Genomic DNA, 27,838 nt, shown 5'->3' on the forward strand with positions numbered 1-27,838 from the left:
GTCCCCAGAGCCAGTCCGCGCCGGCGAGCAGCAGCATGTTCGCGGCGCCGCGCCCCGGGCGCTGAGACCGAGCCCGCGAGACAGTGGCATTCCTTTCTTTTAGGGCTCTTTGGCTGTTGGCTACACGGATGTGACGACCCCCACCCCCTTTTTTCTTTTTTTTTTTTTTTTTTTGGAACGATGGGGATCTTTTTGGCGTATGTTGGATTTGTTTTCTTTTCTGTTTTATATGTACAGCAAGGGCTTTCTTCTCAAGGTAAGTCTGTGCTCACTGGCACATATACATTTGCTTGCGCCGTGAGTGTGTGTTTGTGTGTCTTCTCTGTGTTCAGAGAATGGCCAGGCAGATGTGGTGAGGTTCTCAGCAAGTAACAGAGGAATAGTGTTCTGTTTGGCATTTTTCTTTAAAGTTTATTTAATAGTAGCCCTGCTAGATTTGAGAGCAGATCTAGTTGGTGCCCGACAACGAGGTGGGTTCCTCGGTGAGCACAAACACAGGGTTATAAGTGTGTGTGTGTGTGTGTGTGTGTGTGTCCCTTGTATCTGTGTGCACGCACAGGGTGACCACTCGTGCATACATAATCATCGCAAACAGGGCTGGGGATTGGGGACCGTCCATGGCCAGCTCTCCTCCTCGAAGTAGGCAGTATGAGCTTCGAGTTTCCTTTTTCTGGGTCCGTGTGACTTCGTTTGCCTGTGTGTTTATCAAAGGACAGACTCCCCTGAGGACCCATAAAAAGGCACGGCTTGCATTACAAGCAGCAGCAGCAGTGGCCTGCTAAATCCAGTTGTTAGGACTTCGCAGGCTGCAGTGGTCCTTTCAGCACCATGAACAAATCACACCTCTGCTGTCAGAGGACTGCATCGCTTCTGCAAACAAATGCCACACTCTTCCTTCCAGCTTGAACGGAAGAGTCCTTTTCAGATCAGAATGTCTTCTTAACGTCTCCCATTTCCTCTGAGTATAAATACAGTTCAATTTCAATAGAGATCATGTTGGGGTTTTATAAAAAAAAATTTTTGGAAAGAGACACTGATGGTGCCTGGCATTGAAAAGTGGGGGCAAAGTGCATCCACCCTGAATCGGCCCTGCAGCCCCCTCAGCCCTCCTCCCCGTGAGTTCGCATTGTAGCCGTGCACTTCCTTCAGCCACAGATCTCTCCAAGACTTTTAGGGAATCATCAGCTCTTTGCAAAATATTTCTTAGACAAGATAAGAACAACCATCCAAAGCATTCCATGTTGGAGAAGTGCCTTTGGGAGAGAGGAAACATATTTTTGTGAGTTTCACCATGACGCCATGAATCTTGCAAACTAGCAGTGTCAAGATTGGTAATGAAAAGGCTGGGGAAAAATGTCTCTAGCGACTTAAGAAAAGTCTTTAATCTGAACCAAGCCCAGGTGTGTGATTCTTACATCCCACGATGTATGACAGTTTACAATACAGTTGCTTGATGGGAACAAATATGAAGGTTAATTTGGAAAGAAATATCCACAGCTTAGAAAGTGTGCAACTTGTTTCACTGCTGTAGCCTTTGAATCACAATTGCTAATCAGTGTCATGATATATCAGGAATGTAAATTTTGACAGATAATCATGATCCCTTCTCTATAAACGTGAAACGTCCAGTTAGTCATAGATTGTTTAGAAACTTGGAGGCAGGAGGCTCTGCTCTTGTATCAGGTTGACAGATTTGTGTAAAATATACTTCACTGAAACCCTCAGTAACTTTTGGGGAATACTGCAGTCTGACAAAAGGTATTTGTATCTAACTGTGGGCATCTTGGCTAACAGAGGGGAGTTACTGGCAAGCTTGTTAACCTTTCCATTATCTGGACTTGATCAAAAACAAAATGATTTAGGCACGATACCAAAAATAAGACAAGAAAGAGGCAAAGGAAAGGGGGTTGGGGAGCCTCTGGGATGTCACAGAGGGGTTTTTGTTGCGGTTTTTATTTATTTATTTTTAAGTCGAAGGAAAATGTAGTGAGCTCTCAAGAGACGCTGTCAAGAGTGGTGTGTATATTCCAAAAGGGTGCGTTTCTGTTTTGCAGCAAAATTTACCGAGTTTCCGCGGAACGTGACTGCAACCGAGGGGCAGAATGTGGAGATGTCCTGCGCTTTCCAGAGCGGCTCCGCCTCGGTGTACCTGGAGATCCAGTGGTGGTTCCTGCGGGGGCCGGAGGACCTGGACCCCGGGGCCGAAGTGGCCGGGGCACAGGTAGCGGAGTCCCGTCGCCTTCGCGTCCGTCCCACCCACTGACTTAGACCTCTGAGTGTCGGGGTCGGGCCCAAAATGATGCCCGGGCGCTCATGGGGCGCCCCCTGGCTCTCTTGGCAAGGAGGACGCCCAGGGATGCCAGGGGGTGAGCCGCGTGCCCTGGCGACACCACGTTAAAACCAAGGGAAGGCATGTTGTCCAGTCTTTCCCGGTTAAAGATTGGGAGTAACCTCCTCCTTTTCGTACGGGTCATTGTGAGCTGTCCGTGATGGCACTGCCGTGTTGATACATCCCCGGACACTCAGTGTCCCCTTCGGGACGGTGGTGTGAGGACAGGAATTATGTCGGTGTTTCCATCACCCCCGCCCTCCACCCCCGTCGGTTTCTCTCACCTCCGCCATAATCAGAGGGGGGAGGGGGGGAGAGGGGGGAGAGAGGGGGGGAGGGGAAGTGGAGGGGGAGAGAGGGAGGTGGGGGGAGACGGAGGACGGAGAGAGAGGGAGGAAAGGGTGACAGGGGGGAAGGGGATGGGGACTGACGGAGGGACCCGAGGCGACCCAAGTGGAGAGGGGGCGGGGAGGGGTGGGGAACAGAGCGGGAGCGGAGGGGCGGGGAAAGCAGGGTCTGAACGGAGGTGCACACAGTTCTGCAGAAGAGGCGGCGGCCGTGCGGGGGCGAGAGGAAGCCTGTAGAAGGGACCGCAGGAAGGGGACGCGGGCCGGGGACGACGCAGCGTCCCGTCCCGCAGACTGGCGCGCCCCGGGGGCCCGACCCGAACGCAGCCCCCCGAGTTCCCGGGTGCCCCCGATTCCCCACCCTCCGGAATCCCAGCCTCCGCGGTCCACCCCCCGCCCCCGGAATCCCCAGTCTCCGGAGTCCCTAATTCTCCCGCTCCCCGAGCCCCGCCCCCCAGTCCCCACCCTCCGGAGCCCCTAATCCCCGCTCCCGAGTCCCCGAGCCCGGCCCCCGGGCGGCGCGGGGCAGCGCCCCCCCCCCCCGCTAGGTTTGCACGGCCGAGGGCTCAGGCCGGGGCCCGTCTAAGCGTCCGTTTCCATCCCCCGTCCTCCCCACCCCCCCGCAGGCGGAGCTGCTGCCATACCGGGACCCGGACGGCGACGGGACCAAGATCAGCGTGAGTGTCACCGCGACGGCTGCCCTCGGGCCCGCGGGCACCAGTTAGGGAATTTCAGGTTTTCAAAAGCCTATTAACTTACTGCCCCTGAAACAGGCAACTTGCATACGCAGGACGAGAGCCCGCTGTGTCGTGTCTTGCCTCACTGGATACATACACACTGAAGCAGAGTTCATACAATAAAATTATTTATCTTAATGACGTAGATATTTGAACAATTACTAGGGAGTCATTTTGCCACCCAGAGAAGTGTGTGAGACTTTATTCTTGCTCTTATTAACAGTTAACGTAACTGTTGAAGGGCTGCGATGCTAATAATATCCGTTCAAAATTATACCGGTAATTATCCTTCAATAGCAAGTAAAACACTAACGGTACGAAAATCTTCCCAGGCTGAAAAAAATTAGAGCATCCAACAGAGTGTTGAAGTTGTAATGAAAACATCTCAACTTCAACGTCATTCATAATGCATGCAACGTATTTCTAATGCCAATGCTCAAAATCATATAAATGTAAATATAAAACCAAAAGCCAATATAAATATAAAAACATTATTGGAGGAGGTTAACCTGTTGATAATACAGAGTTGTATTTCTACTCTACTGGTTATTACTTTTCATGATTGTGAGTGAAATTAGAAAAAAATCTTTTTTTTTTACTACACCTCAGATGAAGCCATCTGGAATCATACTGTACAACTGCTCAGCTTGTTGATAATTAGTAAGCAAGTTACCATTACTAGAGATAACATATGTCTAAAGAATCTAAAGATCCAATGACCCACATTTTAAAAAGAAATTTATTCTGAGGCTATTACAACTAAAAGTGTAAAAATGTATTGTACTAATAAAATCAGATTCTCTAATCTAAATGTATCATCTCAACATGGAAGAAAATATCAAACAAAAATAAGATGCAAGCCAGAAACTCCAGTTTCTGTTCATAAACTCATGGACTTTTTAGAATCTTTCAATTCAGTTATTCTTATATCACAGAAACTGTTGCCTTCTGACAGTGCTAGAAAAGCTTTATTGGTAAGATCCATTATTAACGATGTTTTTCTTAAATATTTCATTTTTCATATACACATACAATTAGGTAGATTGTTTATTTCCTATTCATCTTTCATCCTTCACCCATACCCCAGCCCTCCAAAGACCAGTGGTGGAGTAGCCTCATACATCTTGAGCTAGGGAAGCATGCAATCAGATGCGTAGCCATGCACACAACTGCTAACAGTATTATCTATGCCCAGAGTTCATATACTCTAGTAAACTGGAAGGAGTTCTAGACACAAACTGAGGTAGAAAGCAGTGTGTTCCCAGTTTATCCGCTGTGTGACCTTGAACATATGTCCTAAACCAGCAGTTAATTTGAATTCTCAGGAGAGCTTTCACAAAATACTGATATGAGCTTTGCCCCCCCCCCCCCCCCCAGAGATGCACACAGTGTTTCTGCATTAATCCAAATGAGAGCATTTTCTAAACCTCCTCAGATGATTCTAGTGGGCAGTCGGTGTTGAAAATCACTGACCCAAACCCCCTAAGCCTCAGTTTACTATACTGTAAAGTGGGGTAATAATAATATAAGCACTCTGACTACCCCAACCTTAATCAGGAGACCCAGCTGAAAATATATTTGAAACTATCGATTCCCTTTATTTTTACAGTATTAGTAATATTCATATGTAATTTTTCATACACATAAATGCATACTTATGGTTCAGATGTTGGAAACTATTTGTATATACAACTCTATATGTAAAAGCCAGATGGACACTTCCCAAATTTTCTTAATTACTTATGGCTATTTGAAAGTGTGAGGGCCAGTAGAGAAATAACTTTATGCCTCCCTCACTTCTTTTCTTATCTTTTGAGATTATCCAAATCCTTAAACCTTGAATGTCTTATGAAGTCCATCATTCTGTCAATCATGGATTGTATATGATGTATATCAAATCTAGTTGTTCTGATAAAGATGCTTATAGATATATGTATCTATTACATATTATAGAATTTTATATATTATACATAACCTTATATATAATCTTGCTGTTAATCTGGCATATAAATTATTGGTAGAAACGAGAGTCAATTTCTATTTTGAAAATCAAAGCAGTGTTTAACTGATGGCATCTCAAGTTCCAGTAGCACACAGACCCTATGGTAGCAGGGGGTATGTACTCGGAGCCATAGGATTTCAGGTGACATTAATCTGCTCCCTAAATCATGCCACCCCATGACTATAGGTCAGACTGCACCAACAATTTGAGGAAAACACATTACTGTCCAAGTCTATTTTGTCAGCCCCTTTAGTAATCATCCCAAAGTGGAGATAAAAGCACATTCTCACTTAAACTCAGTCGTGACCAACAGCATGTCTTTGTGATCTCTCAAGAGCGGTCGCCAGCAGTGAAGAAGTGAGAGAGGCTGTGTAAACTACGCACTCGGCCTCATTAGGGCGTGCTTCATTCAGCTGAGCTCACCAGGCAGAGGCCAGTCCCATGATGGGAACATGGCAGAGCTGGTCCCACAGCCTGGGAAATGGGAACCACGTGGCTAATGGAATTTGACCCAGCTGGATTGAGCTAATATCTCCATGATCTTGTGAATCCAGGTGTTAGTAGAATAGGATAAATAAGATCTTCCGATTTGGCTGCTGAGAAAATAAAACGCTTTCAGCCTATGGCTGTGAGGCCAATGAGACCCTTTAATTTTCCAGCGTTAGCAAGCTCGGGACAAGGTACTGGAACGCAGTCTCTTGATGTAGCACTTTATTTTTTTACTTGGAATTTTTCAGACAGTGAAAGTCCAAGGCAATGACATCTCTCACAAGCTTCAGATTTCCAAAGTGAGGAAAAAGGATGAAGGCGTATATGAATGCAGGGTGACCGACGCCAATTACGGAGAGCTTCAGGAGCACAAAGCCCAGGCCTACCTAAAAGTCAACGCCAACAGCCATGCTCGGAGGATGCAGGCCTTCGAGGCCTCGCCCATGTGGCTGCAGGATGCGAAGCCTCGCAGGAACGTCTCGGCGGCCGCTCCCGGCAGCACACACGGCTCGGCCAGCCAGCGAGTGCTCTCCACTTCCAGCCCTCAAGCGGTAGCCAAAATCCCCAAACAAAGTCCACAATCAGGTATGGAAACCCATTTTACCCCTCACAAACCCTCCACAGGAAGATGGTCAGAGTAGACAGATTTATGTGTGACGGTTTCAAAATTGGAGACCTAGTTCAGTTGAAATGAGGATGAGCTATGAGAGCCAGGGAGGCTGGCCTTCCCAGAGGATGTGAATTGCCCATTAGTCGATGGCAGTGCCTCATGTCCAGGGGATCTGAGAGCTGGACTTCTTTTCCTTCTGTGTTTCCACATTATAAGCACCATAAATCATGTAATGTTTGGTTGCATTATAAATGCATGTTTATTTTCTCTACAGATTTATGTATCGATAATGGCCCAAATTAAGAGACTTTCACTTAACCAACATGTAAATGAAAGAGACATACCACATTTTCAGGGACCCATAGCCTTAAGCAGGACCAGTCTCCAAGGGCTTCTGATTTTGAAGGAGAAACTTCAGCTGCTTGTGATGAAAGTGATGATGATAATGGGAGGAAATGAGGGGGGTGGGGGTGAAAGGCAGAAAGTGGTGCAGAGATAAGGCAGCTCCTATCAGTGTGGCTCCGATGCCAATTTAGAAGCTTAGTCAAGCTTAGTCACACGTTTCCTAAGTCAGCTGTGCAAGTTAAAGCTGCTCTGAATAGCATTAATTTATGCGCTCATTCAGCCAATGGAAACTCGTTGAAGTTTTAACCTTGGGATAGGCAGTACCTTACACCACCCCAGACTGTTCTGTATTTCGCTCACACACTTGACGTAATATGATAGGATGAAGGGAGCATAAAATCTTTAATTTCTCGTTTTTAAGTTTTTCCCTTTATAGTTTATCTTTGAAGAATTATTGATACTACTGTTGATAATAGAAAATTCTATTGCTACCATTCAAATTCTTTTTAGCCATTACATTTAAAAAATCGCATCATTTTATCAGGATGACATTTATATATATATATAAATATATATTTAAATCTTTATATATTTACATTTATATGCAGAAATATGTATATGTATATATATCTTTAAATCCTTATTTGTAAACAACACTTAAAATAACGTGTGCCGCCCTAGGTTCCTCCTTAGGCTTCATGTGCTAATGGAGATGATTTGTCCTGAGCTTAACTCAGGGTCTCTGTGAGTTTGTCCTGCCTTTAAATGTAGGTGAGCAGCTCTCCCGGCTTGCCTTGGTCATGGCAACTTATGTCAGTCTGATGACTAGACAGCTTAGCCTCTCTGAAGCCAAATTTGTGTGACTTTGCCTTATTTTCCTCTTTATCATCTCTTTTATATCCCAAAGTAAAGAAAAAAACCGTAGCTAGAATATGTGTGTATATATATTCACACACACATATATATATATATATATATATATATATATATACACACCCATATATATATATACACACACACACACACCTAATGGTTAATATAATTTTTGTAGCCATTATTTGATAAAGATTTTATATCTTTGGAGACGTTGCCCTCCTCCCTTTCATACCATCAAAAGAAGAAGCTAGACACTATATGCAAAATGACAGAGTACCCTCAGCCGACAGTTTACAACCTAATTGGTGAGGACTCCAAATCACGGAATTGAAATTATTAGCCTACATAGACTATTCCAAGCCAGAAATCATAAATCCATTCTGTGGAATCAGACAGACAGATTACCTATCCCAAGTGAAGGATTCTAAGCGTAGAATGAAATGTTCTATTTCTAAACTCTTTACGTTTTGGATTGAATAACCTACTCTAAGAAGATCTATTTTACTTTAGTCTCTTTCTTAGTATTGTGACTGGCGCTAAGTGGTAGACTCTACACATCTTCTAACAATTTTCAAGTAAAAATCACTGCTCATTTTCCACCCCATCACCAGCCTCACTCATTGCTTGTCCTAGAGGAAGAGTGAAAGGAGACAGGGGGTGCTGACTCATGGAAGCCCATATCCATTCAAAGTCATTTCCACTAAACATTATCTGCTGTAGCAAAGATTAATCGGAAATACATCAACATTTTTCACTTCTATTTTTTTCTACCGGTGAATACTGGAAAATATTTTATATACATTTAACATTTTCTAGCTTCTAGTGCAGAAGCTAGGGCGGCTCATCCACCCATTTTATTCATGTGTAAGTTTCTGTGCTTGCACAATTATTGCATAAAATACCATAATTGGGATGGATATTTATGTAATATTATATTTCCTGTAACACCCACGTCCTGATTTATAATTTCACTTTATAATTTTTCAGGTTATATTCAAATAAAGCTGATTTCAATACCCACGCTTCATTTATTCCCTCATTTATTCACCCTCCATCCTTTCAAGAGCTTATATGCCAGGCACAATGACACAAAAATGGAAGACATACTTCCATTCTTCAAAGGGTTTATATTTTTTTCTATTTTCATTTGTGAGAAAACAAAGTATTTGTAAATTCCATTAACCATGCATCTTTCTCTTCTTATTCTGTTAAAGGCAAGACATGATGAAGACACAAAAATTAAAATCTTGCCTTTACAGACCAAAAGCTATACTAGCCTTTTGTTATTTTCACGTCATACAGGGAGGCATGTGTCAGCCGTGGTATATATGACACTGTAATACAACCTGTTACCAAAGGCTGGTCTGTCAGCCTTTTCGTTTCATCATAGTTTTTGACTTAGTTGATTGGACTATTTAGATTGAATACGCAACCCTTAATTCATACTTTTTTCTGTCAGAGAATTTCTGTGTCTCTATGAAGGAAAAGTATTAGCTGAAAATAACTCTGTAGGTATACACATATATGATGTTCAGATTGTCCTAGAATTACCCAGTTTTCCTAAAGCAGAAATTTACATGAAAAAAAGACGGAAAAATAGTCTATTACCATCTACATATCACAAGATAAAGAAAAGATTTAACTATCATTCAATATAGCTACTTTTCCCAGATATTTTTCCAAAAGCTAGTGAGCATGTGACTATCCCATTGGGCTGTATCTTTATGATATCTCTTTTTAAATTCTTTTAATTCTACCTCCAGTTGATAATCCACAATTAGAACCAAAACAATGAAGAAAAATGATAAAGCAAACAGGTCGAACTTGGCTTTTGCCATCCCTTCGTTGTTTCTTTTCTCCAGCTCTTTGTCTGTACCCATAACCGACACTGAAGAGTGTCCTGTAGGTGCTCTGAGGGTAACAATTCCTGATCCTACCATGAAGTGGTTTAGTTCCACCTGCACAGAGAACAGATCCCCAAATACCTCAATAAACTACACCGTTCTCTACTTGTTTCTTCCTGTCTCATGGAGAACATCTACTCCTTACAGAAGCCAAACATCCCCTCCATTCACCACCACCCCACTTCCCTTCCCTTGTTCCCCCCATCTACGTTCCCTTCTATGGGTTCCCTCCCCCAACCCCGGCCAACAGGCCAACAAAACTGTGACTACAGCCCAGCCCCGCCCCCCGAAGGTCACACCTCCGCCCTCCCTCCGCACCCCTGGACCTCCCGTCTCCCCTTCCCGTGTCCCTGAGTCCTGGGGGGCGGGGGGAAGCTTTCCAGTCGCTGGTCTCCTAAACTCCCCTCTGGCCCCTGCTTGTTGGCCGTTAGTGTCCCCCTCTCTTTGTGGGCTTCTCCTCCTAAATTCCTCTCTTAAGTGTAGTTCTTTTCCCGTTCTCAACGCCCTGATCTCATCCATTTCTGTGGTTTCGACCGCTGACGTTTCCTTAGAAAACTTATCAGTTGATATTCCGATGCTGATTTCCCTCTGGAGAGCCGGACGAGAGCACCCCGCTGTCCCCGTCGTGCTCCCCATGTCTGTCCCACGAGCACAGTGCAGTGCAGAGCAGAGCCCCTGCATGTTGTTGACACCAGCCATTGACGCGTGGCGCCTCTTGTTCCCCCCAACCCCGAGCCTGGGCTGGCCTGTGACCACCGTGACAGTGAGATGGGAAGGAGACACGTTGCTGACTGAAGCCAGCCTTTGACTTCAGCCCCAGCTGACTGCCCCACCCCAGACTCCTGAGAGATAATAATAAATTGTTGTTTTAAGGCACTAGGTTTCAGGGTGGCTTGTTTTACAGCAATAAATATTCAGGTCAGGCCCCTAAACTCAAATATTCAGAATCAAATTTACTATCTTAGCTTTCTCATCCAGAAAGAAATGTTCTTCCTCCTATTGTCTTGGAATTGCCTGTTTCCTCATTCAGGTCCCCACAGCAGTTTGTTTACACTTACTTTGAAGCCCTCCTTGGGTCTTATAGTAATTTTTCCCTGGGGCTTTTCTCCTTTTAATGCTGGAAGTCCCACTTTCTGGGAAGCCTGACCCTCAGGCAAAACAGGGTAGGTGATCGCCCTAAAGATAAGCTCTTGGCTGCAAAGATCACCACTTCCTTTTGCATTCCTCTTAAGTGCCTAGAACACGTGGAGCTCACGTGTGGCAAGAAAAGGAAAAGAGAGAGGGCCAGTATGTCTCTGCTTTTATCTTCTTTTTCTTATAATTATATTTGCATAAATAGATAATATTGCCACTCTTGCAAAAATGATCAAGACTCCTAAACAGTGTTTCTCGAAGTGCAGATGTCCTGTGCCAGACTTACCAGAGAGCTTGTTAAAAATTCATATCCCAGGACAAATTTCTGAGTCTAGAAGCAGAAATATGCATTTTTATGTGCAGTAAATTATGAGAATCATTATCTCTAATGAGTTCTTATGGCTGAGAGAAAAAAATTTTTTATTATTTACTATGAGATGTGTGTGCCTGTGTGTGATGCTACAAAATACACTTCTAGAAACTGGCCCTTTGCTATTATTTTTTCCAGTAATGTGATGGACTTTTGTGAAACTTTTCTTCACTCCTGTGATCAACAGCTGGCACTCATAAGAAAATTGGCCATGGTTAAGGTGTAGTTATGTTTCCACGTGTAGTCGCTCAGCAGGAATACTGACTCTCTGAACTCAGAAATATGATGATTGTGTTTTCAACATGATGTGAACCTGAGCATTCAGAGGCAGCTGCTGCTACAGCCGCTAGAAGCCAAGGGCTCCGGAAGCTCCTCTGTGGCTGGCTGACAAACATGGCAGCTTTCCAAAAGTGGCCAAAGTTAGCAAGAAAGATCTTACAGCAGATTTCAGAGCTGGTGAGGGGAGGGAGATAAGGGGCTGAGTGTCTTGCAGGAAATTATTTTCCTGATTTAAAACGTGAGGAAATGGTGCACGGCATCCAGGTGGAGAGCCACTTGTATAATCCAGACCTCAGTGTTGATTTTGGTTTAAATGATCCAACTTGGCTGTTTACACAGGCTAAATTAATTTGATCATTGTAATTCTATCAGTTAAATGGCTGCTATGTAAATCAAGCATCTATGAATAAGGTGAAAAATAGATTTGAGGCAACGCTTTGGATAATACAGGCTAAGGAATCTGCTAGAGCTATGTTTGAACCGGAATTATGTAGATTAGGAGTCTATACTTGCTAAATTCTCCTGCAAGCTGTATTTAACTCATTGAAATTCAGTAACTGGCTGGGTCTGTAAAACCAAGGCTCCGCTGTGTGCCAGAGGGGTTTTTCAATGCGTGGCCGGCCACCTTAGGGTTCCTTCAGGTTCGTTTGTGATTACTAGGAGCTCCGTGACGGAGGAGCCTTGAAGCAGAATTTGCCAATGTTTTAAGGTCTTGTCTCGAATGACTTCGTGATCCTTGAGATTTCAGGAAGCTTCCAGAGGAGCAGTTTTCTGGGTAGATGACCAACGGGTTGAGAAGTTGCTGGAAAGACCTCACTCTGTTGGTGAACATACCAAGAGTCCTCCAAGAGAAAAGAAAGGCAAAGGCTCCTTCTCCCAAGGAACACTGCTGCCACCTATAGGCTGACACAGGTGCATTCATTTCAGCTGCCAAGGAGCAGAAATCCACTGGAAGATGCTCCTTTGACCTTCAGGGGCCTCTCACCAGTAGAGGGGGTGGGGACAATGGTTAAGGAGAGAGACTGTTCACACCTCACGGCCATCACACAGAGCTGCGTGTACTTCCAAGTCCTCATTCGTTAAATGGAAACTGTAGTATGATTCTCACAGAGTTTTGAGGATTAAATGAAATTACATACATAGAGAGCATGACACTGATCAACTCTCGATAAGTGACAACTAGTTGCTCTATTAGTACGACTATTATTGCATGTGCTTATATACTATTATTATTAGCAGCAGCAATGAAATGATGAGAGTAAATGGTCCCCACCGCCTGGCTCTACTGTGGCGAATATTTTCCTGGTTGGCTGTGTGTAGGTGACTGAGTTAAAGAAAGGAGACTGGGTCTTCATTCCTGACTTACGTTTTATTGTTCATAATTTCAGAGCTTCCTTTTTTCCTTCTGTCACAATGATGTTAATTGATGATAAACTGTCCCCTACATAACATAACTACATACCATACTAGCCACCAGCTGTCTTGCCTAAGGCTGTAACTAGATGGTTAACTTTCTTGGTAAAAAATAAAAAAAATTCCAAAGGATTTTTAGGACTCTGAACTGTGTGACCTGAATAAAGAATGGGTCTTAGGAAGCTGAAGTTATACACACTGGCTGCTACCGTAATTAAATTCAAGCTTTCCAAAAAGACCCTTGGAATTTCTTAAATCACAAAATAGTTATAGATAATATAACTGAAGATATAAACATGTGAGAATATAAACACGTGAGAATATTATTAAAAGCTTTAAAAAGAGAGAAAAACAAAATGCATTTAGAACCTTTTACAAAGAACGGCATAGTTTGTGGTAGTAGATAGATACAGATCTGACTCCTAGATTCACTCTCTACCAGCTCGTTTGTTGAGCGAGCTGCACACAGAATCTCTTTGAGCCTCAGAGTCTTTATATGTAAAACTGAGAAAGTGACACATGTGCCCCGAGGGTCGTGTTAGCATTAAGTGACATGATGTATTTTAAATGTCCAGCAGAGTAAACCTGGCACGTGAGTGAGCTTGGCCCTTATTAGTTCTCTTCCCCTTTACCTACCAGATATTAAAGTATATTATCAAATAACCATGAGTTAAGAGGGCCATAAAGGAACAGAAATATGAATAGAGATGAATGAAAATAAGAAGTGTGGAAGCTCTAAAATTGGTAAGATGAAATAATATCTGATGAATTAAAAATGTAATAACTAAGGGAGGATTTATTCAATTAATAAATAACAAATAGAAACATATTATTACAACTTACGATACACATCCAAATGAACGTCGATTAATTAAAGAGCTGACCAGAAAAGAAGTATTCGACATAGGAAGATGAGCATGAAATCAGAGGTCTGAGACTTTGAAGATTTAAAGTTACAAAATATACAAGTGAAAATAACATTTTACTAAAAATAATTTAAAACATTTGTTTGATTAAATGAAGTGTAACCAATAAGTGATATAACAGACAAGGAAATATTTGTGTCTAATATTCAGGAAAAGAAGGGAAAATGTCCATTTTACAGATGCAGTGATTATATGATCCACTCCAGATGACTTAGAGATATCAGATGTGATCAAATAATATTGATAAAATCAAAGTAAAGATAAAATTAAATCAATTCTCCATATGACAGCAATAACCAAACAGAAAATATTTGTGGCATAATATATAATCCTCAATAGTAGCAACAAGAAAAAGGTATGAAATATCTTATTTTTTAAGGCAGTAGCAAATAAGTAGTATAAAGATGAAAACCATTAGAACACTTTGTTAAGAGTTTAGGTTTGAATAAATGAGTAAATATGGTGTTTTTGGATGAACAAGCTCACCATTATAAATACGTCAGGTTTTTCAAAAGTATTTGTAGACTTACTGCAGTCCCAGTCAAATCCCTAGTCATTTAAAAAAGTTTGACAAGTATAATCTTGGCAAAGAATTTAAAAATCAACCTGTGTCAAGCTTACAGTGACTCAGGCATTCTGCTGTATCATTACTTGCAAGGTGAATGGTACTTCCCTTCTGGAGGAAAACGGGCAGGAAAGATAAGTCACAGGACTTGAGGTTGTCCCTGAGATGATACTCCTGGGAGGAAATTCCAAGGAGCTCAGCAGAGAGGCAGACCCAGACCCAAGAACAGGGATGCGTATCACAGAGGTCTGCCCACAGCCGGAAATACTCAAAGGGCCAAGAGTAGTAGGGAAGTGTCACAGTGAACGTGACAAAACCATACAATGAGTATTAAGCACCTTCTAGAATCATGTTTTCCAAAATGTTTAATGAAATTAGAAAACAACCAATATATAATATAATGTGAAAAAATATAGGATACAAAAAATATAGGATACAAAACTTTAAAGTGAAAAAATAAAGAATATATAATATAATGTGAAAAAATATAGGATACAAAACTTTAAAGTGAAAAAATAAAGAATACTAAATTTTAAATCGATCTCAGGTTTGTGCATATAAAAATGACAAGAAATATATGAAAATGTCCATCAAAAGTCAAGATATCTTACTATTTTTAATTATTTGATTATTGTGTTTGTATTGATAACATCTGTACATTGATAATTTATTACTTTTGTTATAAGAAAAAAATAATATTATTTTAAATTTCCCAAATTTAAAAATAGGCCAATGACAGACAGCTCCTGAGAGAGAAAACAAACTAACAAACAAAATATATTCAACAAATAAACAAAGAAAGGCAAAGTAAAATCAAGGTGTTGTGTGATTGTGAAGCTCATGACAAAAATATACATACATGCATGTACACGTGTGCATATGAAAATTGAAAGCACTACTATGAAAGTGATGTCCTGAGAAATTGCTAGCAGCATGGAAATTAAGAACGTTATATCTTATTTCCTGGGCGCTGGGTGGAGAATCTGACCATCAAGTTATTCTTTTTGTTTTTCTAAACGTAATGGGTGTGAGCTTGGTAAATATATTGATAAAATAAATCAAGCACATAATAACGTTCATAAACAAAATGTCATGCAATCATTTCCCTCTCCATTGTGTGACTCACTGAGCCCCCAGTTTGGAGGGAGATCAAAGTGGTGAGCAGTGGTGCGGTCGTTGGCAGATGATGACTGCACCATCATTTATAAATCAATACACTGGGAGATTTATAAATGATTATTATGTTTGATTTCATATGACGGCTTCGAAAAAGCCTGAGAGAGCATTTCTTCATGAATTCAGAATCCTATCTGCATAGAAATATAGGTTACACTGTCAGTGCTTGAATTAAAGCAAATTGTAAAAACTAGGAGCACCTCTTATCAGCTTCCTTAGGACACTGTCCCCACTAAGTGCTCTGGGTCACAGGCCCTCAGCAAAGCCATCCCGCATTGGCACCACTTGTCCTCATAGTTATTCTTGAGTTGAATGTGCTTCTTTAAGCCCTCAGACAAACTCGATACTTCAACAACAGTGTCAGTGCAACAAGGCTACACATGTGTGCAATCCCTAATGTGGATTTGTGATCATTCCAACAAGGTGTGGATGAATATCTACCTTCCCATTATGAATAAAGAGTTTGATCCTTAATGGTGAAAACATACCCACAGAAGGCATATTTAAACTGTGAGTAAATAGTTTCAAGCACTTTAGCAGCGTTTTTTTATACACCCGTAAGTGGAGTGCCATTAGTGAATCATTCTTATTTATGCGTTAAAGCAGTGATTAAATATATGTAGCATTAAACTTAATTCTTGGAAAACTTTTTGTGTTTCCATGAATTTATATTGTTCTCCCATTTCGGCAAAACCACTCATATTTCCATATATTTCTAATAGGCAGAATGGAGAAAATTTAGCGTTTTCAGGAATGAAGGCTCTCCAGCTGAGATTATGATGCGAATCAGTTCGTGGCGCCAGACAGAAGTGGTTCTGAGTCTCAGCGGCCGCCGTGTACTCACCGAGCAAACTTAGTGTGTTATATAATCCCTCTCGGTTTCACTTCCTTAGTCAGCAAAACGATCATATAGCGGTCTCCCGGGACCATGGTCAGAGGTAAAGAAATATTAGCTGCTGCTGTCCTAATCATCACCCTGTCAGCACCAAGATCAGTTCCTACTTGAATGAGTCAATTACAGTGAAAATGTGCTGTTTCGAGGATGCACTGTGGCCTTAGCAGGCAGGAAGCAGCAGCATTTTTTTGCCCATTCTTGAGTCACTGTGGAAGGTAGGAACCCTGAGAGCCTGCAGGGATTAGCTGTAAGCAAGAAAGTCTAGAACATTCTGTGGTGAATGGGGTATCACCCATGCACCTTGTCACCTAGACCCTGTGTATGTGGACAGCTGCACTTGGCTCCCTCAGCTGCAGTAAGAGGCCTCGGAACTGAATAGACATGTAAATTTGCTGACTAAAGGAAAGCAGGAAAGGAAATTTAAACAGCTGCTGCCGACATGCCTGGGCAAAGTAAAATAGGCGATTTATGTATTAGGTCAAAATGAAGCCTATTTCTTCTAAAAAATGGGTTTCTGGAAGAAATCGGCCTTGGACCCATAAGAATCTAATACAAAGATATTCTTTTCAAAAAATTATAGAATAAAATCATCCTATTATTTGACCTTTCCCCTTAAGTCATGATTTAGTATGTGCAAACCTGAATAAAAATTGCATTCAAAGCTAGCTCAGATTTTCTCACACAGTTCTTTTCATATCTTAAAGCTGGCATCTGTAATGAAAGAGAGGTAAGTCAAAGGCCTGTCCATCCCTAGAGCTGTAACGGACACTCCATTCTTTATAAGCTTAGCCTCTTCACAGGCAGAACAATTATTTGAGTGTTGCTTCTTTTATTATTGGAAACTCTCCATTTTTAGGTTTGTTCATATGATAAGCATCACGAATATTCACTTTTACAAAATAAAGATGCTGGAGTCAGACCAGGGAGCCACAGCAGGACAGAAATTGTGTTCTTTCTCTTTTCTTGCTCCTTTTGACCCTACCTGATACCCAAACAAGAAAAGAGAAAAACCTATGAGAATCGTACTTAAATCTGTAGACAGGTGCCCTGAGTTACGACTCTTCCCCATGTCGAAACCAAGAGTTGTGCTCACGGGGGAAATTAACCCATCACAAAATAATCCCAGCCAAGAGAAAGAGGATATTTGAAGAGCTGGCAAGATATAGATGGGATAAATTGTCTAGTTAGTTGTCTTAACGTTCTACTTACTTCTTTGAATTAAATACCCATATCCCGTATCTTTGCTGGTGGCCAAGAGCGCTGGTTGTCTTTCTCTCCCGTCACTAATGGTTGCACTTTGAACATCAACTTAACCTTTCCTGGCCTCAGACTAAAATTTGAATCAAAAGTTTAGAAAAGAGAAGTTCATAGAAAGAAGAGGGCATGCAAGAACAGTGGTGGAACCACTTCTCATTCAAATATTTAAATGAATTTGGAGGAACCTTCAAGATCTAAAAGACTACAATATGAAAAGTTCAAAATATTATATCATCAGACATTTGGCAAAACAAACTTTACTTATTAACGTTTAGGAAAACAAAGAAGCTGATAGTGTTTTCATATCCAATATTTGTCAGTTCAGACTTGGGGAAAAGAAGTTTTCTAATTTTTCTCTAAAGTGTGTTATAGCCAGTGCATTTTCGCTGAAAAGATAAATGTACACTTCAATAATAGCTTCACATCTTGATCTAACAGGTGTGGAGACAGTGAGGCAAGGTTGCTTGCCTCAGGGAGTTTCAGAAAGAAGCACATCCAGACTCTGAGTCGATCTGACTGCATTGCTCTTTCTTCATTTCTGTACCTTTGCTTTACTACCTATTAACCGTGTAACCTAGGGTGAGTTATTCCATGCTGCTGAGTTACATTTTCCTGACCTGTATGTTTACTATACTGGGCTGATGAGAGGATGAGCTAAGACAGTGTATGCATGTAACATGTATGCACATTCCCTGACATAGCAGGTACCCAATCCACTGTAGCCATCTTGCAGATTGATGTGAAGGAGAAGAGGGTGCAGCTTTGTTCAGTATGCCCAGTGTCTTCCAGCCTCATGGCTGTAGATGCGGGAAAGACATGGCAATGTAGATGGAAGGTGCAAAGAGGAGCCAAGTTCTTCCATCAGGCAAGACAGATGAGGGCCAGGCAGGCTTTCCCGGCTGGAGGGCTGTGCTGAGTTAAACGAGGCAGGCGGATGGCAGTGACTCTGAGGATACGGTGATAAACTGCTCCTTCTCTACCTGATCGCTGAGGATGCCAAGGTCTCGACTCTGTGTTGTTGCGATTCGTTCTTATTTTGTTTTGTTTGTTTTTCTTTTAAGAAATAGATGGAATTTTCTGTTATTCTCTGAAATAATAATTATACATACTGAAGATACAATATTTGAGGCTTTTTTTTTTTTTTTCCTGTTTCTCCTTGGCCAAACTCATTTGTCACAGACACTGTCTTGGGCCATGCCTGATGTCCACATCCCAGTGAGGGCGATGTGATGCGCTATCGCATGAAGTATAAAAAGGGCTGAAAAATGGAAGCTAAGTGTCTGTACTCATTAAACTTCTAAGAAGACTTCCTAGACTTTTCCATTTGCAAAACGGAGCAAATCCTCCCTCCCCCTACCTTACAAAGGCATGAGAAATTACACCTGAGAGAGCACCGAGGAAACCTTTAAGCATAAAAACAAATGAAAGGCATCATTATTAAGTTGAAGTCACAGGACATCATGAAATCACACTCTGAGTCAGAGAGAAATCTCTAGGTTCTATTAGGCTACTCTTCATCGAGGCATGTTATCTGCACATTTTCTTCCCATAATTTAGATAATAGCATTTCCCTTTCTCCTTCACAGGGTGTTTCGTGTTAGGGACAAAAGTTTAAAAACTCAAGGCATTGTTTTAAACTTTGAGAATAATAAAAAAATTGCTAAAATTTCATCCTTGCCTTTAATGAGCTTATAGTGTAATCAGTGAGGTAAGATATGAATATAATGAATTACAAGTCAATGTGAGCCATGTTAAGGCCACAAGAGAGGGAAAACCAGAATACAGAGGAAGTTCAGAGGAGAGAGAGCTTACAACTAGTTGGTGGGAACAGACACAACAGAACGCAGCTATTTGAGGGCAAGAGTTGCTTAAATGCATGATCGTCTTAGGGGATAACAGGTTATCCTGCTTGGCTTGGGCATAGAGCAAAAGGAAACCAAATAAAGCAAAACAGATAACGAAACACAATGTCTGGCATACTCATGAAAACATATATATAAAACAATAATATGCAAACAATTATTATGCTCATTTTAGAAAACATCAAAGAAATAAATACCTTATTTGGGATTTCAGAAGTGAGTGGCTGCAGAGGAAATTGGAACTCAGGGCTCCTGATTGCAATCCTGAATCTCATTATTTCAAAACAGTAAAATGTTTCTATTTGTAAAAATGAGACGAGAGTATGACTCATGGCCAAAGTTTGCATTTTACAAAAAACATTTGCTTAATTTTCTCTAGAATAGACCATAACATGTTTGATAAATAGTAATATTATATTCAGAATAGTGTATATCTGAATGAAATTGACCACGATGATTATTTGTTAAAATTACACAGGATAAATTACAGCATTTTAGATTCTCAGATTTCACTGTCAAAGTCTTTGGGATTACAAAGATAAAGGAGCACATACCCCTTCATTCCAGACATAAATAAAGCCTAGAAAGAAGAGCAAAACAATCAGTGATTTGATGACAAAACAGATTTGCTTTAGAATTTACTGTGCAGGAAAAAAATATATATTTGGCTTGACAGAAATGAATTTCATTTAATGAAAAATATGCTAGGAAATGCAGGTGCCTAGAGTGGATGAATGATTACAATCTGGAAAAAAAAAGTGGTGTGTTGCAATGGTTTATTGCATATCTGATGGCTATTCAAATTTTTAACTTTAACATACTCTTTACAGTATATAATTGGGTTTTTTCCAGTTATACTGCTCATGTAAATTTTGTTTTAACTTGCACATACTGGACACAGTGTGATAGGAAATGTTGGGTTAGAATGACGTAGCTGTTCCCTTCGAATCTCACAGGAATGATGGGCATCTCCTGTGAAGGGTTGATTAGTCAAGAAATGAGCTGCATAATTCAGTTTCAGCAAGTTGGAGCCCATCTGCAATGTTCATGCTGAAGAGGAAACCATTATTTCACAAAATATTGTTTTTGAAGAGCAAATCATTTTCCTTGGTTTTATTGTTTTTAGCATTTTTTAAACCTTTATTCAACATCAGACATACTTTGTGTCAAGTGCTGTTATCAATTTAAGGAGCCATGTAATCATTTTCTTTCTTTCTTTCTTTTTTTAATTGACTGAATCCCTGTCAAAGAGTCTCTCTTCAAAAGATAACAAGGGCATATATTTAATTTTGGAAAGCTCTGATGCTAGTGGTTCTACATAGATTTTATATGTTTTCCTTGCATGATCCTTGTACTTAGAGCCGCATGTGGGCTGTACCTTTACTTTTGCAATTTGAACCTTGTCACCCAGCTTGAGTGAAGCAACACTCTCCGGAGACCCACCACTAACCTCTGGGTCCTCGGTCATTAGGTTTCTGTGTTAAATACATGACTCACCTCCTGAACGATGGCAAATCGATGGTGACACTAAAGTAACCTAACTGAAAACAGAAATATGAGTCTGCTAAACGGCCCCTTTAGAAACCCAAATATTTACTCTACAGAGATTTTTTGAGAGCATGTGTTTTCACCACAATTTCTATCATTGCCGATGTGGACTTGAGCATGATTTAGCTGAAATATTCAAAAGATTGAATTTTCCTACCCTCACCCCCTTCAAACCTTTTTAACCTTTCTTAAATTAAAAAAAAAAAAAAAAAGAAGAAGAAAGAAAAGAAATGCTTTGAGGTCCATCCCATTTTTGTTTTCTCACTAATAAAGGTATTAAATACATCATTTGTAGCTTACTGGATAAAATATGTGAAGAAAAATGCAAAAAGACAATTTCATTCTCTCCCTTATGGAGTCTCAGAGCGCTTTCAAAAATTTCCAATTCTTGATAGCGCTAACTTCTCTTCAGATTTTAAGGATAAAAAGTTGAGAAAGATCTTCCCCTAAAAGCAGATACCCCAACGCACCCACTCCAGAACCCATTCTCCAGGCCCTTGAGAAGGCTACTGCTCTCGGTTTGGGTTTTATCTCCTGTGGTTTTACGCTTGCAGTGGTAAAACAGGGGATGTGTTTTAGACACCCGTATAGGAACAACCAAATGACTATAGGGAATGATCCTCAAAGAATTACTTGAGGGAAAAGTATCTGCATTTGTTCCTCTAAGCGTTCCCAACTGTGGGATGGCATGGCTTGAAAACAGACAAAGCAAACGAGACCACTTCCCGGGACTGAAATACTTTGTATGTGTTGTTATTTGCAGTGCATGCCAAGACATTCATGGGCACCAGAGCCAAGCTGGCGAGCTAATTAAGTATATATATGTATGTGTTTAAAACAGCCTAATAAGGAGCATTGGAAATCTTCGAGATGAGCGAATATCTTATAACTTCTTCCGCAGGTGCGAGGATAGCTACAAGCCATGGACTTTCTGTCCTGCTTCTTGTCTGTGGCTTTGTGAAGGGTGCTTTGCTTTAGTCTAAAGTGCTGACTTTTTTCCAATATCACTTTCTCTTCTTAAAGCAAAGAGCAAATCGCCTGTAAAATCTACGGAGCGGACAGCAAAGTTGACCCTAAACTCCAAGCACCACTCTGCACCCACTGTACTCTAATTACCTACACAAGGAGCACCTGCTTTCGGAAACAAACGAAGAGGCTATCTCACTTTGTTCATAACATTTTCTTGGGCAAATCATTGATCTTTTATTTCAAGAGAATTAGCGTGAAGTGATAGAACATTTTCTAATAGCAAGATCTATTTTTTTTCCTTTTCTTTCGGCTGCTCAAAGCATCATCTCACTGACTGCTCAGGGGTTGGCCTGACCGTCATCGGTATAGTGAATATTTACTACAGATACCACTGATTTCCTACTAAAAGACCCATTATCTGCAGGAAGTAAGCAGAGATCAAAAGGCTACAGAACATAAACTATCATCAAACAAAACTCCTGTCTGGGGGCAAGAACAAAATTTTCAACCCTGCGAGTCAACAATGAAAACATTGTTTTAGATAAGAAATAATAAAAGAGAATTTTTTTTTTGCATTTTTCCCCTTTTCTTGGGTTTTTCTCCTTTTTCTTCATGGTAGTGCTTGTTCAATATGGCAAGTGCTGATTATGGCCAATCCCTGTCAATCCTGGGAGGTTTATATAAAAACATTTTGAGTGTTCTATATTTCAGTGCATTTTAATTCATTTTGCAATTCTTGTATATGCAAATGATAAATTCTGTAAATTGCTTATAGTATGTGTGATATAACTTCAAAGTAGATAGACTATGAGCCCCATGCAAGCTGATTTTTATCATTCTCTATATAAATATATACAAATAAGTATCTATATGTTTGGTCATCAACCAACTTTTTTTTGGTTAAAACATATGTTTTTCACTTATTCCTATATTGTGGGGATTTTGTAATGCATTGTTTCACTTCCACAGGTTTGACAGTTGCAGGTGGTTTCTGTTGCCTTCTGCTTCCTTCTGGAAAACGTGTATTCAAAATCGTATCGGTCTCTGATAAATGAATTAATTTTGCTGTGTGTATGCTGTGTTGAAATTTGCTATGTTCCTTCATATGTGGTGTTTATTGAGGTTTGAGGATCTTTTGACTCTGAAGAATGTAAGCTCTCTGGTTTCGACAGCCATTCCTGTATTATCATCATCATTATTGTCAAAAAGCAGTGTCGTGTCTAGAAAATTTGCCTTGGAAGTGAATATGGGGTAGGTGAAGTGGTCATCGTGAATCCCTAAATTCATGGAAGAACACTTCTTGCTGTGGCTAAAAAATGCTGCTTCCTTTGACCTTTATGAATTTTTGTAGCTTTGTCATTCTGTTATTTGCTGCTAATTATATTTTAATGTCTCCTAATTAAAAATTAAAATTTGGTTGTTGGCTAAATATAATATGCAAAAGATGACTGCAGATCCCCGACTAAAGAAAATAATGTGTTCAGTTTTCACTAGTTAAGTGAATTATAACTTTAAATATTCCATTCTTATTTTTGGCTTTATGATAATTCAGACTATTTTATTTAGAACCTGTTTTCTACTCTGGCAAAGAATGGTAGACAGGACTAGCAATGTGTTCCATATACACTACGGAGTAGATACGGTTGAGATGGAAATGACCTAAGTTTTCCTTCCAGAGAGATTCTTCCATTTTCTTTCATAACAAACCAGAAGTTCATCTCTATAGGACCGTCAGCACCAAGCCTAAGGTCCTAGACTGAAGCTTGAAGGCAATGAATACCTCTGCTTTTCAAAGGTAAATGCATTGATTTTCTGCAATTCAATTATAAGCAATGTGATATTTTCATAATATCCTTGACATTATCTTCTGAGAAATAATGTTTCATGCTAAATATTTTATTGACATTTTTCTTATTCATTTGGTTTGTTATTTCAGTCTAATGAGAAAAATAAATAAAAGATTTGATTGCACTATTTTATTAACCTAGAAAAATTATTTTCTTTCAAAGTTTAATGCCTAAAACGCATGAAATAATGATAAGACAAATATTATTTATTAAGTCTATCTGGACTCTAAAGATTGCATACATTCACGTATAAATAAGTATACTGATTCAAATTCAGTCAGTCTGGGAAAATCCACCATGTAATTTACTTTTACCCAAAGTTCAGGTCATGAGATTGGTCAGTTCTAAAGCAAGATAGACATGTATCTCTGTATCAGTGATGTTCACCATGCTCGCTTGTAATAAAGGACATTATGTTGGTTGGGAAGAACTCTCATTACACTCATTGTGTCAGGGTACAGAATAACAGAGATTTCTTTGTCAGTGTGCTACCAAGAGTCTGACTCGCTAACTTCTTTGAGAAAGAACATGGCATACAATCTGTTTCTCCAAACTAGAAAATTTAATGTGGAATCTTAAATATTGGAACAGAAGCTATAACAAATTAAAGAGACATCTAGTTGTTTTCACCATACATTGTCCCTCTGGGACTATTCCTTGGTGTGTAACCATAACTATAGAAACAAATAAAGATCGAAAAATAAATTATTTGACATTCTCAACCTTGATTTCCAAGGTTAAATGATAAATATTTCTATAAGAGTGAGTCACAAAAAGTTCAAATTGCTTACGTGAATTCAAGTCAAATTCTTGAGTTCTTTCGTAAAGACTTACGAACTGCTTACAAATGAAACAATGCAAATGAAATCACTTGAAGATAAAATAACAAAAATTATCTAAGGCAAGAGCTCTTAATCTGAGTTAGTAAATAGACTCAGTGGACTTCACTATCCCACTGAAACTATATGCATATTTTTGCATATGTGTATTTGTTTTATGGAGATGGTCCTTCACATTCATTGATTCTGAAAGTGACTAAATTATGACTTACTGACCTAAATGAAGAATGCTTAGATGCTTCTGAGCACGTAAAAGGTCCTACTTATTAAAATTTTGAACTAGTTTACCTTAAAGTTCTTGGAGCAAGACATATTTAGGGAAATATATATATATATATATATATATATATATATAGGCAAAGAAAACATACATTTTTAAGTACAGGAAATTTTTATTAAATTTCTCATGTATAGCATGGAATAACAGATATGGGATGATGTTCATTGAATTTTTAGAATGAATGTTAAGAGTTTAAAATATGATTTTACAAAATATACACAAGTACAATTCAAATAAATAGTCCTGGTATTGATCATATATAAAAGACAAAATACTTAATTTAACTTAGCGGTAAATTCTATGATAAAAAATAATTAGAAAGGGCAAATGTAATCAGTCTCAGATCATACATAAACTCTGATGACTGCATCTTGGAATTAAGACTGTGAAGCTACAAAATATGTATTAGGCCCAAATAATTTTAATTTTAGAACTTTTCATTAATAAGGGGAGAAGTCTATTATTCAGGAAGTGTTATAGACCTCATGGTTTCAGGGATGGGATAGATAAGATTATTTCCTGTATCTAGGGAGAGACAGACAGTAAACATTCAAAAACAAGAAAATATAAGGTGGCGGTAAATTCCAAGAAAACGCAGTAGGATGACATAAAGGAGTTTGACTCGGAGTGGTCAAGCGAGGCTGCTCTGAGGAGGTAGCCTCTGAGCAAAAGTTGAATGATGAGAAGCCAGTCAGGAGAGGATCTGGGAAAAGAGGCTCCAGAGAGAGGGAACTACTTGTGCAAAACTCCTGCTGTGAATGCATCCAGGTTCCTGGGCTGGAGGGAGGGCAGGGGTGTGGGAAGTGAGGGTCAGAGTAGCCAAGGGAAAGCCAGATAAGGCAGAGGAGAAGAACAGTGCCGTGAAAATTCCAGTGTGAGTTGCTGTTCTGCCATCAGGACACAGGCTCTGCCCGGAGCCCACTTCTTATTGGGTGGAGTTTAGCTTGTAAGCAAGACTTCCTTGGGAAGTAGTCAAGTTATACTTTTGCATAGAAGCTGCAGGGCTATATTAAGCATGAGGGAATTGAACTCAACATTTTAATGCTAATTTAAAATTGATAATTTTGAGGAGGAAAAGGAAAAACTGAAAGATAATCAGAACTGCTTTTTGTGTAGCACTGAGCTAGTTACAATAATTACAAATGTCATTTGAACTAAAAACGTGAGTATATAAATTGAAAGTGCAGACAGATTGAAAGAAAGGAGACTTGCCAATAGACACTTGTTGGTAAGCATTGTGATTAAAACAGTAGAAGGAGGGGGAAAAAAAATCTACATGTACCCAGAAAAAAGAAAAAGAGAGTGATCCAAAAATCAGAAAATAGGGGCTTAGACTTCTCTGTAATACAAATGCCAGAAGACAATGGAGTGAAGAGTATAATGGGGAAAATATTATAATAAAATAGTTTTATACTTAGTTAAGTTATATTTTCATTGTTAAAGAAATAAAATTATTCTGAGGTAGGTAAGGCTCATAGAAAAATAGTGTGTATGTATTCCTGAATGCTCCAACCAAGATAGGAATCAAATGTGATGTTAAAAATAAATAGGCATAGTATAAACTGTCTACCATGTGAGCTTTGGAAGTGTTAAATCCAAAGAATCTTTGAATATTTTATTGTATTTTACTGTATATGTATGAAACAAAAGTTTCACAAAACAATATTTACCCTGATTTTGTGCATGCAATGAAATGCACTCTAGTGTCTTCTATTTTGTTCTGTTTCTTTTTTGTTAACACTTGTCACAAAACATTAAATTGATTTTACAATGCAAAATTTGGGAAAAAAAAAAAACCATATCACAGGTGTATTTTATTCCAAAATTTGGTACAAATGGCAAGCATAATTAAATGACAGTATATAATATAAAACAATAATTTGAGTTCTGAACTCTTATTATGCTCTTAAAAAAACAGGCAGTTAGAGACCATCCAAGGGAGAAAATAATGCATTCTTTGTCTCTCCTAAAGTGGCATGACTCGTGTTGGGGGCAGGAGAGTAACAGGGCTGTTGTATGTGTCTGTGCTCTTCCTGTTCTGTTTTAGGTTCCTGTCTTTTTCTTTGCTGGTTTATCATCATCTGAACCCCCTTCCTGTTTGAGATAGCCCCAGCCCCTAGTTACAGCTGATGAGGTCCTCCAGAAGACTTTTCCGTCTTCAAAGCTGTGAAGTACATTGGAGAGTGGCATGCCAGCATACAAAAATCCACTCCCATGGTTGTCCCCAGAGACCAGGGAAGTGGTGGAGGACATCGAGGCAGTGGTATTTAACCACTAGAGGAAAGGCATGTGTGGTGACCATAGTAAGAAGCAGCCCCAAAAAGGTAATAAGAAACATCTGACCCCGTTTGGAATAGTCAGTTAATTGTGGGATCTCCAGGAGGAACTAGAAGGGCAGCCTTCTTGAAGTCACACTTGATTTGTGTGAAACCTTATAAGAAAAATCCTTTATTTCTTGAAAACAGAGTTTTGAGCCACGACACTGAAGTCACAATCCTCATCTAAACCCATCACCAGAGTCAGATTCACTGAAGTGATCACTGGCCTCAACGGTAATACTTCGTACGTACACTGGTAATATTTCTCTCAGCCTCCCGCAAAGGGAAGCAAGATGCTTGGAGAGTAACTGTGCAACGAAGAAAGAGGAATATCCAGACCTTCCTGTGTTACCAGGCAGACCTAACACTATATCCTGGGGCCCCTGGGGTGCACTAGTCCAAGACTTAGGGGGCTAGTGATTAATAGGATATTTATCATAATCCAATGTTGGCCCTATGGAGACCACTATACCTACCTGCAATTATTTCCCCAGCTTCTAAAAACACAGTTGAAATGTATA

The 27,838-nt window shown here is 40.0% G+C and overlaps 1 protein-coding gene across 1 annotated transcript; it reads left to right on the forward strand.

Moving 5' to 3' along the window:
* The first annotated feature begins 180 nt into the window (after positions 1-180).
* On the forward strand, positions 181-22,176 carry VSTM2A (V-set and transmembrane domain containing 2A). The gene is made up of 5 exons (XM_068550155.1): positions 181-256; positions 2,055-2,221; positions 3,303-3,353; positions 6,153-6,489; positions 22,088-22,176. Exons 1-5 carry the CDS (start codon positions 181-183, stop codon positions 22,174-22,176), a joined length of 720 nt encoding a protein of 239 aa, XP_068406256.1.
* Positions 22,177-27,838: the final 5,662 nt, after the last annotated feature.

Source organism: Eschrichtius robustus, chromosome 8, assembly GCF_028021215.1.
Source record: "Eschrichtius robustus isolate mEscRob2 chromosome 8, mEscRob2.pri, whole genome shotgun sequence".
Classification (NCBI taxonomy): Eukaryota; Metazoa; Chordata; class Mammalia; order Artiodactyla; family Eschrichtiidae; genus Eschrichtius; species Eschrichtius robustus.